At 39.2% G+C, this 16,724-nt stretch overlaps 1 protein-coding gene across 5 annotated transcripts in view; it reads right to left on the reverse strand.

The window, feature by feature from the left end:
- Lclat1 (lysocardiolipin acyltransferase 1) overlaps positions 1 to 16,724 on the reverse strand; it is a 129,699-nt gene that overhangs the window by 33,650 nt on the left and 79,325 nt on the right. For all 5 annotated transcript variants that reach the window (XM_021645716.2, XM_021645715.2, XM_021645719.2 and 2 more), the window contains one exon: positions 15,711 to 15,827. In XM_021645716.2, coding sequence (XP_021501391.1) covers positions 15,711 to 15,827 — 117 coding nt within the window. The remainder of the gene's footprint in view (positions 1 to 15,710; positions 15,828 to 16,724) is intronic.

The raw sequence follows: 16,724 nt of genomic DNA on the forward strand, positions 1-16,724 counted from the left end.
ATGGAATAACCATGGTGAATGATCTGATTAGGAATGAAAATATGATCATGGCACTAAGCTGAGCTCCTCACACAGATACCACAATCCCGACAATCCTGATGCGAGCATTTTTATTTTACAGTCTCTATAGGAGCCTTAGTAGGCTGATCATCAGTTTTTCAATGGCTACAGTATTTACATTTGAGTTATGGAAACTGGCCCTTAAGTTGTTTTAAAACTACATTTAATTAATTTATTTTTATTTTGTTTGGCAGACGAAGTGCCTGTGTAGCACAAGTGTAGAATTCAGAGAACAACTTGCAGGGGTTGGTTCAGTTCTTTCCACTCTATGAATTTCACTCGTTGAACGGGAGTCAATTCACATTTAGGGGCAAGTGCCTGTATCTGCTGAGCTAGCTCACTGGCCCACTGAATTGTTTTTACCAAGCTCCTAACCTGTGAGAGTAGCACTCATGTATCTGCTGCTTGACAAATGCAAAACAAATTATATGTCAGTTATCCAGTCTGCTTATAAAATAGAGAATGGAAAAGCAGGAATTTGTTTGTGTGATTGATTTTTTTCAAGACAGGGTTTCTCTGTGTAGTCTTGACTGTTCTGGGTTTACTTTGTAGACAAGGCTGGCCTCGAACTCACAAGAATTGGCCTCCCTCTGCCTCCCTGAGTACTGGGATTATAGGCGTGCGCCACCATGCCTGGCTAATGCAGGGACATTTCTACGACATTAAACCCTATTACAGCTTTAATGTCATGAATCCTAGGTGGATTTCATGTGTAGCATCCCAATAAGCAATAGGAAGCATATTAGCCTTGGCTGGTTGTTGTATGCTGTATCAACACTTACCTTTAAAAATTATGCTACATGGTACCATTAATTGTCTAAGTGTTCTGCATACATGATTAACTACCTATTTTCTGTGTGTTGAATATATTTCCATGTTCTGAAACTTTTACTGAGCTTTGCACAGTAAGACACCAAATAAAGTGTCAAGTTTCCATCCCAAAGTCAATTTATTCTGCTCTTGCATCACACTCCTCTAGGTAAGAGCCTGCCTCATCTCTCCCAGAATATTGCTAGGCCCAATTGCACAAAGGAGTGGGGAATAATTAAGCCTAATGCCCTTAACAAAGCAAGTCAAACCTTTTATTCTAATTCACTCCATACATTTTTTTAAATGAAGTGATTTTTCTGTGCTACCCATAAAAGTGCTTTCAGTGAAGGAATAAAACGAGTATCTTCACTCCAACATCAAAAAGAAACCCATCAAAAATGCTAGTTAAGAGTTTTAAGGTCAATGACAGAAGTTTAAAACAAATAGCTTACAAAAAATTAAGTGATGATTTCAAGTTACATCTTTACCCACAAATGTTCTGGAATCACAAGTTTATGTGGGTGAAGTATGAAAAGAGAACCCAGATGCTTGTGGTTGGAAAAAGCACAGCAGTTAAGAGCCTTGCTGTTCTTGCAAGAGGGCCTGGGTTTGATTTCCAGCACCTTCAGGGCTGTAACTCTTAGTTCCAGGGGTTCAATGTCCTCTTCTGGACTCTGCAGGCTCCTGCAACTATGGTGCACACAAGCTCATGAAGGTGAAAAACATATATATAATTACAAAAAACATTTTTAATGACTCCAGACACCTGTAGGCAAAACAGGTTCCAAAACTCCTCTCTAGGTAAACTATGAGAGCAGGCGGGCTTAAGTGAAATCCAGTGTGCCAGCAAAGCCACATGAGGGCTGATGTCCCTGTACCCTCTGGCACATGAGAAGTCATGGCTACCCAAAGCAAAGCAGTGTCATCCAGTCAGCAGTCACCAGAGGTTAAAAACAGAATGACTGACATCTTAGATTCCATGGTTTATTACGAGGGACCCTTCACACATGGGATGAAGGGAAGGAAGGAATCCTGGCCTGTTACTAACTAAGTATCTGTCAAAGACATGAGACAAGATTAAAAAGGAAGATGTTAAGAACAGAAGAAGGACCAAAGGAAGTAACTACATCACCCTCCTAGACAAAGCAGCATGCACTTGCAATAAGTACTTGGAAAGCCAAGCAGAGCTCCAGCCTGGACTACAAAGCCTACCGCAAAATGAATACAAACTCATACCTTGTTATTTAGGCTTCCCTATGCTTGATTCACAGAAATAAAGCATACACAATCGCTTCGATCAACAAAGTATTTGTTACAGTAGTCCTGAAATCCAATACAATTAACTGAGAATTTATTTTGGCAGTAATCTGGACAGTTTGGGAGATTTTCTCCAACAAAGTCAAAGCCAATGTAGGTCTAGAGAAGGAAGGGCGCTGGAAGGCTCAGTGTTCTGTCTCCACCGGGTGTGCACTACTCAGGGTAATGTGGCCAAGGTAATGAGGATACTGGCAAGGGTACAGTTGAAAGAGTGGAAATCAGAATACAAATGGGATGGGAAGCAAGAGTGAAAAAAAGTACATCTTCTTTTTAAAGATTCAAGTGGATAAATGAGACGTGGGATAAAATTTATCATGACATGACGACTGGTAGTTTAAATGAGAATGGCCCTCACAGGCTCATATATCTGAGTGTCTGGCTCCTAGTTGGTAGACTATTTAGGAAGAATTAGGAGGTTGTGGCCTCATTGGAACAGGTATGTCACTGGAGGTTTCCGAAGCCCACAGTGGCCTAGTCCAATCTCTCTCCATTGTTCTCTCTTTCCCCTCCCTCTCTTACCTGAGTCATGGTGTCTCTTCACAGTAATAGAACAGTAACCACAATTAATTAATTAAGTAAGTAAGTAATTCATTAGCACCGATCTCTGGCTTGTGGCATCAGCATGCTATTAGAGAAGCCAAAGTAAATGGTGCATATGAACAAAGGTAGACACAACAGAGCATAGAGAAGATGGGCTACTCTCATGGCAGGTGTGTCGATGATGGCTAGGCGGCAACCATGAGACAAATGCTGACTACCTTGAACATTTCACTCTGTTGGCAAGGACAGTTCTCTTTCTGTATAAAACAGTGCTTTCCACGTTGATATTTGCAAGTTATTAACCTAACAAAGGATTTTGACAAATTTCCTGTCAAGGGCTTGCTGCTCTTTCATGCACCTTGGTTGTCATAGGTTGGTCACATTTGTTTTTATTGCAGAAGCTGCTATACGTGTGCAGTTGAGACTTGGGGTGGGTGAGCTGGTAAAAGGAGGCAGAAAAGCATTGACGGGGAGTAACAGATGAAGACAGACCCATAATTCTTGTCCCAGAGGTCTTAAGATAAAACAATATACTGGTAAGTAACTTGCAAGAGTGGCTCAGGGGTAGACTCTGCAACAGAAGCTAAAGCACTAAAGGAACCAATGAGGAAGGTCCTCAGAAAATAAAATGGCAATGCAGATGTGGCTTTGCAGGCAAAAGAATCCAGGAAATGATACATATTGTGGAACTCATTTGTAATCCCAGCACACCTACAGGATAGAGATATTAAAGATGAAGACAGGAGCTTTGGGCCAGCTAGCCTGGAGGACACAACACAGCAGCAGGAAGAGGCGCAGCCTGACCTCAACAAGGCATAAAAGAAGAAATGACGCCTGACTCCGAAATGTTGGCCTCTGACTTTAAAACACTGTGGCACTCATGTACTTATACACACACACAAGTACAAGTGTGTGCGAGAGTGCAAGAGCAAGTGAGTGTGAGTACACACACACACACACACACACACACACACACATGCACACTCCATATTTAAAGGAAAAAAAAGTAAGCAGAACTGTCATTTGATCAAGGACCATCATTCCTGGGAATATACTGGAATGACTGTTAAGTTAGTATATAAAGTTAGTTATAAGTATATAACTTATAGTATATAAGTATATAAGTTACAGTGTGTATATATATATGTATATAGTATATACTAACTTATAGTGTATAAGTTAGTAATAGAAGAAGATGACTTTGTGTTCATGTGCATGGAGGCATTATTTACAACAACCAAGTTACATGATCTATCTGTACCCATCTGTAATGACATTTTAAGATTTCTGAAATTTTGGCTTTTTAGAAAACAGAACTTTTATTAGAGGAATATGCTGTTTGTGGGATATGGTGCTGCTTCAGACTGCTGCAGCAGCTGACCATGATTTGCCTCCTGCTCTAACAGCAGCATGGTTTTGCCAGCTGCAGAGAGTTTCTGCAACTGTGTGACGTTTGGAATTCTGGGAACTTTTCAGATGGTATATAAATTTGTGGGCCCTGACAGGCAGGGTCGGTGGTAGCTGCCATTTACAGAGGTTGTTTGCAGTTTTTTAGTAGCCATGGTCAAAGAAGAAACAAAAGAAAGTATATTGGATTCATTGATTTTCCTAATTCCTTTCTCCCCTCTATCTTTGTTTCTCTCCTACCTCGTGTGAGGGGATGAAACCAGCAGTGGGAGTGGAGAGTAAAGAAAGAAAAAGAAGAACCCGCCAAATAGCAAAGACCAGCTACACCCATCAACAGGTGAATAGGTAAAGAAAATGTTATATACACAATCAAATTTTATCATATTCCCCCAAAGAATTAATTATGTCATCTACAAAAAAGGATGAAACTAAAGATTATTGTATTAAACAAAACAAACCAGATTCAGAAAGACAAATATAGCATAGGTTTCTCTCACATGTTGTGTGCTTGTGTGTGTCAGACAGACAAAGTTTGAAAAGAAGAAAGGGAACAATGGGAGAGGGGACAGGAGAGGCTAATGGGGATGATATACTTGAATGTCACACTGAAGGCTAGGAAGATTACTCAGTGGATGAATGCTTGCTGTACAAACATGAGAATCTGAGTTCAAATCCCCAGAGTCTATATACAAAGCCAGTCATAGCTGTACAAGTGCCTACAACCCCAGGACTGTAGCGGCAGAGATAGGGGGATTGCTGAGCTTGCGGAGTCTGGAGAGCAAGCTTCCCCTTGCTTCTGGTCAGCTTCCTTCACCCTTTTCTCACAAAGATGTTTTGGCGTACCCACCCACTGCTGTCAAATTGCTTGACCTGATCTGCTGTAGAGAACACAGCCAGTCAGCAAAGTATCCCTCTTTTCCACCACCCAAACCAAAACACATATTGAAGGCTCAACCCCACTTCTTGCCTTAGACAATTTATTTCTAATCCTATTCCCTTCTGATTCCTCAGAAAAGAGCTCCATCGTTAATACTGTCACTTTCAGCTTTTACTTGCTGAATCCCAGCTTTAAAAACACTCTGCTCCCCAAGCCATCCTTAGTAGGATTTCACTTCTGGTTCCCAGAGCCCCATTCTCTTTACCAGCAAGCTCCCTTATACCTCCACTTATGTCATTTCACTACACTCAGCTCTGGCCTCTGGCACTTCAGTCCTATGCAACTTATTCCCTAAGGTTACCAAAAATATGGTTGTTTTACTCAAAAGATTCTTTCAGAATTTTATGCCTAAGGATATTTCTGGCTCCTAGAAACCAGTTATCTGAGAGAGATCAGAAGGTATATCCATTGTTTGTGTGTACCCAGCCTTGCAATTAGACTTGTTACTGTGGCCAAGAATGATTCTGATCAAATCAATGCCTGCAGATAGAAAATATGACTATTTACAGCCATGCCCAGAAAAGACAAAGTAGGTTTTTTTGTCTTTTTTTTTTAAATCTCCATCTATTTAGTAAAGACATAAATTAGTCATTTTTTTTTCAGTGACTCTTTTCTAGCATCTTTGGAATCATAATGAATCACACTATTCCTACTATATGTCATTACATGCTCTGTAAATATCTCACTCGCGGTTCAAAGGAGATGTAAAAATCATGAGCTATAATTACTGGGTCTCCTTTAAATGAAGCATAATTACTGCAGAAATCTGAAAACAAGGTGCTATTCTGGGATAGTGATAAAGATGACAAAGCCAAAAACAAGTAGTAAATGCCTGAAATAGTAAAAAGGGACAATCTGTTCACAGTCCTGGAGTACCTACAGTCATAGCTGCTACCTTTACAAATGACGCGTTTTCTTATTCCTTTCACTTTCTGTTTTGCTGGAAGTTAGACTTCATGACAATTAAGACTACTTTTGTAACTTAGCACCTCTGCCTCGTTAATATTAAAGATTAACCCTGGGCTCTAGCCAGACCAGTCTCTGAACAGTATCTCATATTGAGGAACTATGCCCTCCCAAATTTTCTATTCAGGACCTAACTTCTAATTACCTAAATTTTATCTGCTTGAAAAATTCCTTCTTCACTCAGCTATTCTGTGTGTGTGCCTGTGTGTGGAGATGTGTGCATGCAGTGGGTACAGTGCACATAAGCATGTATGGTGTCAAGGCTAGAGCTCCTGCGTCACCATCAGCATCATTCTTTTACAACAGACTCTTTCCATGAACCTTCACACTCATCAACTGGCTGGATAGGCTGGACAGGCTGGGCAGCAAGGCCCAGGGATCGTTTTGTCTCTGCCTCCCAAGTGCTGAGGTTACAAGCTTTGCCACAGTGCTCAGCTTTTCATGTGGCTGCTGAGGAACCAAACTCAAGCCCTTGTGTGCTCACAGGAGCTATCTCCCTATCTCCGAGCCCTCCACTTGGCGATTTGCACATGGTTTTTGTACTACTGGAGCATACACTGTACTTTAGACACTGACCACACCACAGTACTTTTGTACTCCTGGATCATACACTTTCTAAATGTGTTCATCATAAATTTTTATGCTGATGCTGTCATCAGCATACTTTGATCATATGATACTTTGTGACAAAGTCCTTGAAAAGAAGGCATATTTGTTTATTAAAATTAAACAAAATTATATATTTACAAGGACATTTTTGTTAAAATACTTACATATGTACAAGTTTGATCCATATAAGTATAAAGATAACATATCTAGACAAACTCTCTATAACAGGTTTCTCTTTCTCTAAACTCCACTCATTTCAAAGTGAAGCCAAAGTCCCAGTGTTTCCCACTATTTCAGATCTTGCCAATGTCTGTCCCTGAAGTATTCAAATGAGACTCCATTAAAAGTAATAACACACACCTGAATTATTGAAGATGCTTTTTACAGATGAGAAAGATTTTTAATTTTTTGTAAAGATTTTTTAAATTATGTGTGTGTGTGTGTGCACCTACCTGTATGTGCACGTGCTCATGGAAGACCAATCCCCTGGAGGTGTTGTGAGTTACCTAAAGTGATTGCTAGGAACTGAACTCAGTGCTCTTAACTTCGAGTTACCTCTCTAACCTGTTTTTAATTTCCATAGCCAAAATTAAGTGGGAAACTTCCTTAAATTTAACATTATGAAGCCTATTGTGGACTTTAAGACACTGTTCTATGAACTCTGAGAACTCATGCTTCTGAGAACTCTGAAAAAAGCTCAAATTCTTTTTAGGCACATGGATTATAGATTCAGGGTAATTCCTAGGCACTCACAACAGGAACAGCAAGAAATTCCTGTGCAGCGGCGTGCTGAGGGTAGTTAGGCTGTTAGGTCTTCTGTAAAGACGTACAAACAATCTACAAAAGCAGGAGTAGCTTAGTGGTCAGCTTTGAAGAATGCTGGTCTCCTTACAGATGATCATGAGCTACCACGTGGTTGCCAGGAACTGAACTCAGGACCTTTGGAAGAACAGCTAGTGCTCTTAACCTCTGGTCAACCAGGAAGTAGCCAACAACCAGAGCCTAGGAAATGGAAGGAAGCTCCATGCCATCGCAGATCATTTAGAGCTGCTGCATGAGGAAAACATGATGAACCCGACACACTCATTTCTAAGAAGGTCAGTGTGAAGGCTTATGTTTGACTAACTCAGCTTCCTCGGCTGGGATAATGGAGTGCCTCCCCTTCAAGCCCTATGCACACATACTTTATTACTTGACGCTGGCACTTTGAACCACATTACATTTATTTTATCTTCTGGTAAAGAACATTTAAAATTCTGAGGAAACAGGGATAATATGTTATAAATAACTATGAATGAGGGTTTTGTTTTTTTTTAACTTCTGTACCCAAAAGTTCTGTGGAGCTTCTTCATGGGATTGTGTTGATTAAATCACAAAATTAACCCAAAGAATTGTTGAGTCTGAGGAAACCAAATCACTTCAATCAAAGTGGCTTTTAATCTAAACAAATGCCTCAGACTTTTAAAGGTAAGAAAATTTGTAGCTCTATCACACTGCCAAAGGCTAGTTCTTTAAAAGTACACCAATAACCACATAATACAGATTTTAAATATGATAACAAATAAGAAATTACAGGCAAATATTTATGTATTTGTGAGAGAAAAGTATTTCAGTCCCTACAACAGGAAATCACCCTGAGCAAGAGAGAAAATATACTGGGCGTGATAGCACACACCTGTAATCCGAGCACTCTGGGAGGCAGAGGCAAGTTCAAGGCAGCCTGGTCTACAAAGCTACAAAGCTGAGTTCAGGAGAGCCAAGACTACAAAGAGGGGGATGAGGTTCAAGATCAAAGACAAAAAGGAACAGCACAAACATGAAGCTCTTATAAGAATTTCCTGCGTTAGAATGGCCATATAGGAATGTAACAAACTCCTGTCGTATAATACACAGAATAGAATGTGTATCACCTCAAGTGAGTTACCTCAAGTGAGAGGTAACTTTATGATTTGGTGGTGCTTTATGGCAATGCTATGATTTCTGTGTACTTGTTTTGTATGTACACACACACACACACACACACACACACCAAGACTTCAAAGTTCTTTATTACTTTTTAATATTCTAAATCATGATTTTTTTTTAAAGCAAGAAAGTATGCTGTCTAGAAAAGAATGCAGAAATAATATTCTGAGTAAGAATAAATAAAATCTGCAAAGCCAAAATAGAAAAGTTGCAGCCTTCGTTAAGAAAAAAAAAAGGGGGGGGGGACACATGTCCAGATTAACAGCAAACAAGATAAACTTTTTTGGACAAACCCAAAAAAGAAACACAGCATGTTCACAATGAAGTTATGTACAAACCCAGAGGCAGCCATATGTTCCTGTTCAGATGAATTTCCTGACTTAAAAGTTCTGAGAGTTTCTTTTATTTAGGCCAAACGCTGGCCTTTGCTGAGAACACATTTTCATGTGAACAGGAAGCTCAGGAGCACTGTTACATACACCTCCCTTCTGACCGCAGCCCGCCCTTCAGTCTTGTCCCAGCAATACCTATGTGCCTTTACACGCTGCTGCCACACACTGAGTGTCCAGTGTGGCGGTGTGACAATCCAGCACGCCCTCTACTGTGCTTTCTTTCCTCACCTCTGCCTTAAGGGAGAAAACTGGTCGAACACGTCAGTGTATGCAACAATGCCCTCATGGTCAGTACACACTCCAGTGAGTTACCACACAAACGCAATAACACAAGTTTTACTTACAGATGTTTCTTCTTCCACAATTCTGAACTTTAAAATGTCAGTAATCAGCAATTTCCAGGATGTTACCCTTAATACGGACATCCAAACAGGATGCCAATATATGGAGATAAATAAGAATTTCAAATGAGTAAAATACATCAAGTATAAAATGTCCACTCATCTATAACAAACGGCAACTGCGCAGTAACAGAAACATTCTGAGGACTTTTGCCAGCGGTGCTGTAAAACAGCAGGCTTTTTATCCGGCCCTCCTTCCATTAGCAGGCATTCTTTACATCTGGGTAGTATTTGAAAAACAGTATCTGACCAAGGACAAAAATCACTCTGATAGAAATTCTAACACTGGAAACATTAAGAACCACATTCTGAATATACAAGGCAGACTCATTTGAAAATAGCCTTGTGTAACAGCGTATCAAGTGCAATGAATAAAAACAATTAAGATTTAAAGGCACATTATAAGAAACTTGTTTCTACAGTTCTAAAAGTATATACACAGTGAGGGCGGGTCACTCTTTTATGCTGTAGTAATAAAAAAATGCAGGAGTATGTCTGAAATAGTAGTTATTATCTGCATCCACCTCAGGTGGCCCTCCAGACTGCCACACATCTCACTTCACAACAGAGGAATAACTGCCGGGGTTCAAGTTCTAGAACGAAGGTGGTAGTGATACTACAGTTAGGCATGTTAGAGATTTGCTCTGGTAATCTAGGGGGCGTGGCCTTTGCTATCCGCTAGAAAGGTAGGGCAACACTGTACTACTGCAACTATTTTTAAAAACATCAGGTGTGTGCAATGTTCTACTAGGCAGAAAGAAAGCAGAAACTGGGAACTGACTGAGGGAAAGTCCTTAGAAGAAGAAAGACTTAAAAAGAAGGAAAAGAACTGTAGGGTTTGATATAGACAAAAGTAAGCAGAGGTAAAGTGCAAGATCAGAAGGTATAACTGAGAATAGCCAAGTAATTCAACATCTGACTCATGTTACAAAGGGGCATTCAGAATAGTGAACTTTAAAAAGCAGACATGGCCAACTTCTCCTATGTCCTCTAAGTCGCATTGGTGGCTCAGCAATTAAGAGTCTAGTTGAATCTCTAGTTAAACTAGTTGGAATCTAGTTGAAAAGAAGTCTGAAAGGGCAGAGTGCATACACTAACAATTGAGAAACATGTTGTAAACTGTTACTATTATTTTAAAAAAACATGATATGACCGGACCCTAATCTTGTTTGCTACGTGCACACACTGAAGCAGACAGAAGCCTTCAGGGGTGACTGCTTAAGGCTGACTTTCTTTTCTTCTTTATAACTAATTTTTCTCCTTACAATATATGTTCTTTTTATAATAAAATAAATACTCTTGTTTTCTTTAAAAGAAAGAGACTCCATACTATAAACATAAAGTTATGAGGCAAATATGAGATTTAACAGCTAAAACAAGAAAAAAAAATTGGAAGAATGGGGACTTGAATATGATTTCAGGGGTGGCTGCAACTGTTTATACTCTAGATGAAATATGAAGCAGTACACGATGCAGTCAATGTACTTGGGGTAAATAGTACGGTAATTCCAAAAAGAGCTTATTTTTATAGTGTACTAGACATGATTGATGCTATATTTTAAGGTAAGAATGTTCCATTACAAATATTCACTGATCCTTGGAGAAATGGAGCTGATCTTGGTAAATAAGGGAATTAAATGACAGGTTAGTACAAAGAAAACACCACACAACCACAAAATACACTTTTCAAGGAGCTCAGAGTGAAGTCTTCGGTGAGGGGGAATGCAACAAGGACAACTTCTGTAGTATTTGTAACAGAAAAACTGTGAACTTACTATCCTGAGAAGTGCATGAGCTTTAGCATGAAACTAACTTCAAATTACATTCTTTCTAGTAAGCCACATGACCCTAGGCAAGCTGCTGAAGGAAGCCTGTCGGTAAATGGCTCAGCTGGGAAAATTAGGTGGCAGGTTTGACAGATGGTTGGGGACTATGAAGCTACGATGGCAACACCAGACTGAATCACCAGGTCTGGGCCCGAAGCTAACGAAGTAAGTATCTCTGTTTGTAAAAAGCACCGTGGCTGATTCTACTGCACACATAGGCAAGATAAGGGAACACATGTACAACGCAGTGCCTGGAACGCAATGAACATCTGCTAAATGTTAGATGGCCATTTCGTATAAAAATATATGTTTTCTATCATTTTTTCACTAAGGTTGTAAGTTTTTTCATTACAAAGACGGGCACTGTCCACAATGAAAGGCTCGGAGTTTTTCCTTTGTTTTTGCTACGGATGGGAATTAAAATGAACGAAGAAAACAAAATGCCATTTATTTCACCATGTCAAATCACCAAGTCACTTAGGTGACCTGGGTGCTCACCCCACTGATCAGTACTTAAATCTCTGATTAGGTGTTGTTGCACTCATGTATCACAAGCCACAGACAGGATTTGCTCCTTATGACATGACCTCAAAAGAAAGCCAACTGCTAATCTACAAAGATATGTGCAAATATGGGGAAGCGGAATAGGTCTCAGAAAATATTCTTGCAAATGTCAAAGGTCTACTGCACAATCACATTTTCTAACATAAGGGAAAGGTCTTGGCATAGTTATAAATGGCTCCCAGCAATTAAGAAAACTGCCATGAAAGGTCAGGGTGCATGGTATTTAGTGCCCCCAATACTTGAATTGTTTGTATGATGCTTGCCTGTCTTCCTTGCCCTCTTTCACATGCTGCTGGAAAGGGTGGCTAAAATTCCCTCCTGACTCACTGACTGAAATAAATGGAGCATGTGCGGCCGAGGGTGGTGACCTGTGCTAGCTTACTCCTTTCATATATATACATGGCCACTATAGCAACAGACTGTCGGCAGGAGGTGGTCCTGAAGCCAAGCTACCTATGAATGTACTGCTGTTGCTTGCAGTTTCCTCATAGGAAAGGAGGGCTACAGTACCAACACAAAGAGACAGATACGTCCATCAGATACCAAATATGCATGAAACGTAGACTTAAGTCCACAATTCTCTTTTCTTGAACAGAATTAAGGGCTTTGTTCAAGTGTGCTGATCCAAACTACCTAGTGGGAATTTACTCTTTCTTCAGTGGTTAACTCAGTGCTACTCAGATTCATAGGAAGGCTATATCCTCCATCTTTTCCTATGTAGAATTTATTAATATGAGCTAAGTATAAACAGAAATATGGACTTGTTTCAAATCTTAAAATTTTACTGATTTCAAATCTAAAACTACATAATAATTTGGAGTCTTAATAGCTGAGCCAATTTGCTTGGTGACTCAGTCTATTAATAGACTAAAGATAGAACTATCTGAAGCAGTGTGTTTTTAAATAGTCATAGCTCTGAACAACATTTTAAAGTACTAACTGTTACTCTACAAGCTGTCTTCAGCCCCCACGGGCTGATGTTTGCAAGGTGACTGCTTGGTCCACACGAGCCCTTTCTTGTATTTCCTCTTCCTCAAATGTTCAAGAGAAAATTGGCTCTTACAGGAGTCAGACATGAATATTTCAGTACCACAGAACTCTCCTAAATGAGCACTCTTACTACTATTTGGCATAATATATGCATACTGTATGCCAAAAAACTTAGCACTTTACCTGTCAATATAGACATTTTCCAATGTGTATTATTATCACTATCCATTAAGACTATAAAATTCTTAAAGATAATCATATCTCAAATTGGACCATACTCTGAAACAAATATTTTTATCTCTCTCCCTGGGTATTCTTGCCTAATTTCAGGTTGTTTCAGTAAGACTCAGTGCTTCCAAATGTGCACATCTGTGTCTCATACTGGTGAAAATAATTATTACAATAACATCATCTATAACAAAATTGTAATGAATGGACCAAATCACCAGAGATTTTGATGAACAGAGTGTTTGGGAGCAATGGTTTCAAGGTTAAATATTACACTATACATTTTAGTATGACTGATAATTAAGAAAAAAGGTCAGTGGTGGCACATACCTTTAATCCCCGCACTCAGGAGGCAGAGGTAGATGTATCTCTGAGTTTGAGGCCAGCCTGGTTAATAATAATTTGAAAGTTTCTGTGATTAGGAGTCCATATGAATCATCCATAACAAATACCTATGAGTACAACATAATGTTTTGAAAGCATGCTAGAGCACCACTTTGTATTACTTTCTGATACTTTTAAAAAGTGCAACTAATACTGATTATTTTCATTTGCAGGGTAATTCCACACGCCCAAGAAAGAATCTAACAAGACTATAAAGCAAGTACACAGATGGTAAAAATTAAGGCACTCAAAGCAAACTCTGCAATTACTACTACAGAAACAACCTACTTGTAAAACATTACATAATTAGTGTTACATTTTTAGGTTGAGTTTTCCAAGTGTTCTCAGTCCTGGTAAAACAGACTTTAAAGACAGACATGGGCTCCTTTCCCTTCTTGCTCAATAATGCTTGCTCTGGCTTTATCCTTAACTCCTTATGTTCTACACTCATGTTCGCCTGCCTATGCTTACTAAGCAACAGACAGCAGCAACCCTAGCTCAGCTGCAAGTGAGAATCAGAACTTTAATGTGTGGCCTCTGGAGGTCTATTGCAATATGAATTATAATGGTCATTTGTTATAACAACAAGCTTTCTTTACACAGTGTACTGTACAAGCAGATCTTCAAGGCCTAAAGATCAGAAAGCTGTGCTGGTCCTCCTCTTGAGTCTTACACTGCTTTTCTATAGGAATGCTCTAGACTCAGTGACCTCCAAGAATCCTCTTCACTGCTGACCCCTGGTGCAGATCTTACACTTGTCACTGGAGCCCCCTTCTCCTACCAAGAGACCAAATCTGTCTGCAAGCTGTGCCTCCCCAGGCTATGCCTGCTTCTCCTGTCATCTCACACAGCATCCCACACCTACCTGGGACTATTATCCTTCCATTATTTCTTTCATTTAAATCCTCTCTTAAGCTACTCAGTTCACTCTTGTTACAAAGGTGTTTTGTAGCTTGGGCCCTAGCGACAGTCACAGTATACAGGAAGGAGCATATGCTGCTTGGTTTGACACTAATCCAGTAACTGATGACTTTCTTCACCTTGCTGTCTGCCCTTGCTTGTGATACATGAAAATATGTGAAAACTGCTCTGGAGGCTTATGAGGAGAAAGTAAAGTTAAGACATTAAAAACCATTTAGCACAGTGCCCCAGAGCTATAAGTACTCAATGTTAGTGGCTTTTACTATTTGAATAATCACCAACATGTTCCTTCTTTTTCAGCATAAGGTTATTCAGGTTTCTAGTCCACAATTCTAAATGAAATAAACAGAATTATCACCTGGTTTTCTAACCAAGGCCAATGAGATCATCTGAATTTCTCTATATAATGATATACAGGGTATAGGGCACCAGGAAGAAATTACTTGTGGTTACTGACTGGTTTGCTGAGTGACGACTAAGCAATACACTTCTTGAATGTGCAACAAAGTTCACAATCAGGTTGCTTGTAAATATTTCCTACATTTCAGAACAGAGAATATTACAAATATATCCTCATCAACTAAAACATAATCTCTCCACTGTCTTGTCTCTATTTAGGATTAGCTTTATAAGTGAAAGATGTGTCCCAAAGTCATCCTCTCTATAACAGAAATATAGCAATGAAATATAGTGCTTCCTGATGTTACATATAACTTTAAAAAATTACTAAATAATAATACTAAATAGTAGAATCCATACTATGACTGAAGAGAGTCTAAGTTAGACTATTATGTGAGAGAAAAGTTCTACATAAGAGATGAGAGAGACGAGCCAAGAACACAAGCTGCACCACCTGAATGCCTTCCTACCACTCCCCACAGACACAAAAAAACTCTACCCTTCATGAGCTTTTACAGGCCAACAGGCACAGGCACTCAATTTCCATTGGCAAAGCAAAAGTCAAGCCCAAAAGTCCACATCATATTAGTTATAATCACAAAATTTAAAAAATAAGCCAAACTGACCAAGGATAGTTTTGGTTTTACCATCCCAATGTGACTTTGGACTGGTACCAAACATTTCTTCAAAATCACAGCACTCAGACGTAAAAAAAACTTCATTTTAGCAGATTATCTTCAAGCACATCAGACTCTAAAAGAACAGTGATGCCATTTAGGGAAAGAAGTGGATACCTCTGACCTAAGGTTTCCAGGTATTTCATGTTGGGCACAGGTAATTTTATGGCATGTAACATTCAGAAGAGGAAGATGACTATTTGTCACAGGTCAGCAGTGTGTTAATACGGTTCACTAGATGTCAGAGTTCTACATATACAGCTCAGCAATTTGTGCCGCATTTATCTTGAAGCACATATCTTAAGATAAGTACTTACCTTCTCTTAGTCGATCCACCACAAAAGTAAAGCCAGTGGTTCTTGGATGTAAGACATATTCATATTTTTGAAGTCCATTCTTCTCAGCAAAATCATTACTCCGAGCCTTGTTATTTTCTAAACAAAATGACAGACTATTAGCCCCGTAAAGTAAAAGAAGATAGTGAGGTAAGGGAAAACATGAACAATTTAATTTCTTGGATAAAAATAGCACTTATGACCAGGCACAGTGGGCACACCTTCAATCCCAGGACTCAGGAGGCAAAGGCAGGCAGATTTCAGGAGTTAACGACCAGCTTAGTCTACAAAGTGAATTCTAGGACCACATAGTGAGACCTTGCCTATGCCCAAAAGGCACTTACATATTCTGTTGTTACAGATAGTAAATGAAGATGATGCAAACATCCTGAATATGTGTATGAGTGCCTCACCTACATGTATGTGGGCCAGTGTATGCACTGTCCAAGGAGGCCAGAAAAGGGCATCAGATCCTCTGGAACTGGAGTTACAGATTGTTGTGAGCAGCCATGTGGGTGCTGGACCCAAACCAGGTCCTCTATAAAATTATCAAATGCTCTTAACCACTGAGCCATTTTTCCAGCCCCATAATTTATGCAAACATTTGAGATAATCTCTTACAATGATCTCAATCTACAGGTAGACAGACAGACAGATGTAAATATATATAATGTTATAAATAGAGCCTTAATAATAAGTTTCCTTAAATGTATATCCAAACTTTAAAAATATTTAGAAGACTTCAAAAAAGCTGATATATAGTTAAATTTGAGTTATAAAAACAAAAAAACTGATAAGCTAAAATTTTCATTAAACATCATCTTTATGTGAGGTGAGGATGTTCTGTCATAGAACACTTGTCTACTGTGCAAGACCTCAGGTTTAATTCCTAGCACCACCAATAATAATGAAACCCTGAAATAACAAAGGTTTAAATATAATAATGCTAATAAAACTAAAAAGAAACAAAACATAAGGATCTAGAAATCCAGAAGA

The sequence above is a fragment of the Meriones unguiculatus genome, chromosome 1 (assembly GCF_030254825.1).
Source record: "Meriones unguiculatus strain TT.TT164.6M chromosome 1, Bangor_MerUng_6.1, whole genome shotgun sequence".
Taxonomy (NCBI): domain Eukaryota; kingdom Metazoa; phylum Chordata; class Mammalia; order Rodentia; family Muridae; genus Meriones; species Meriones unguiculatus.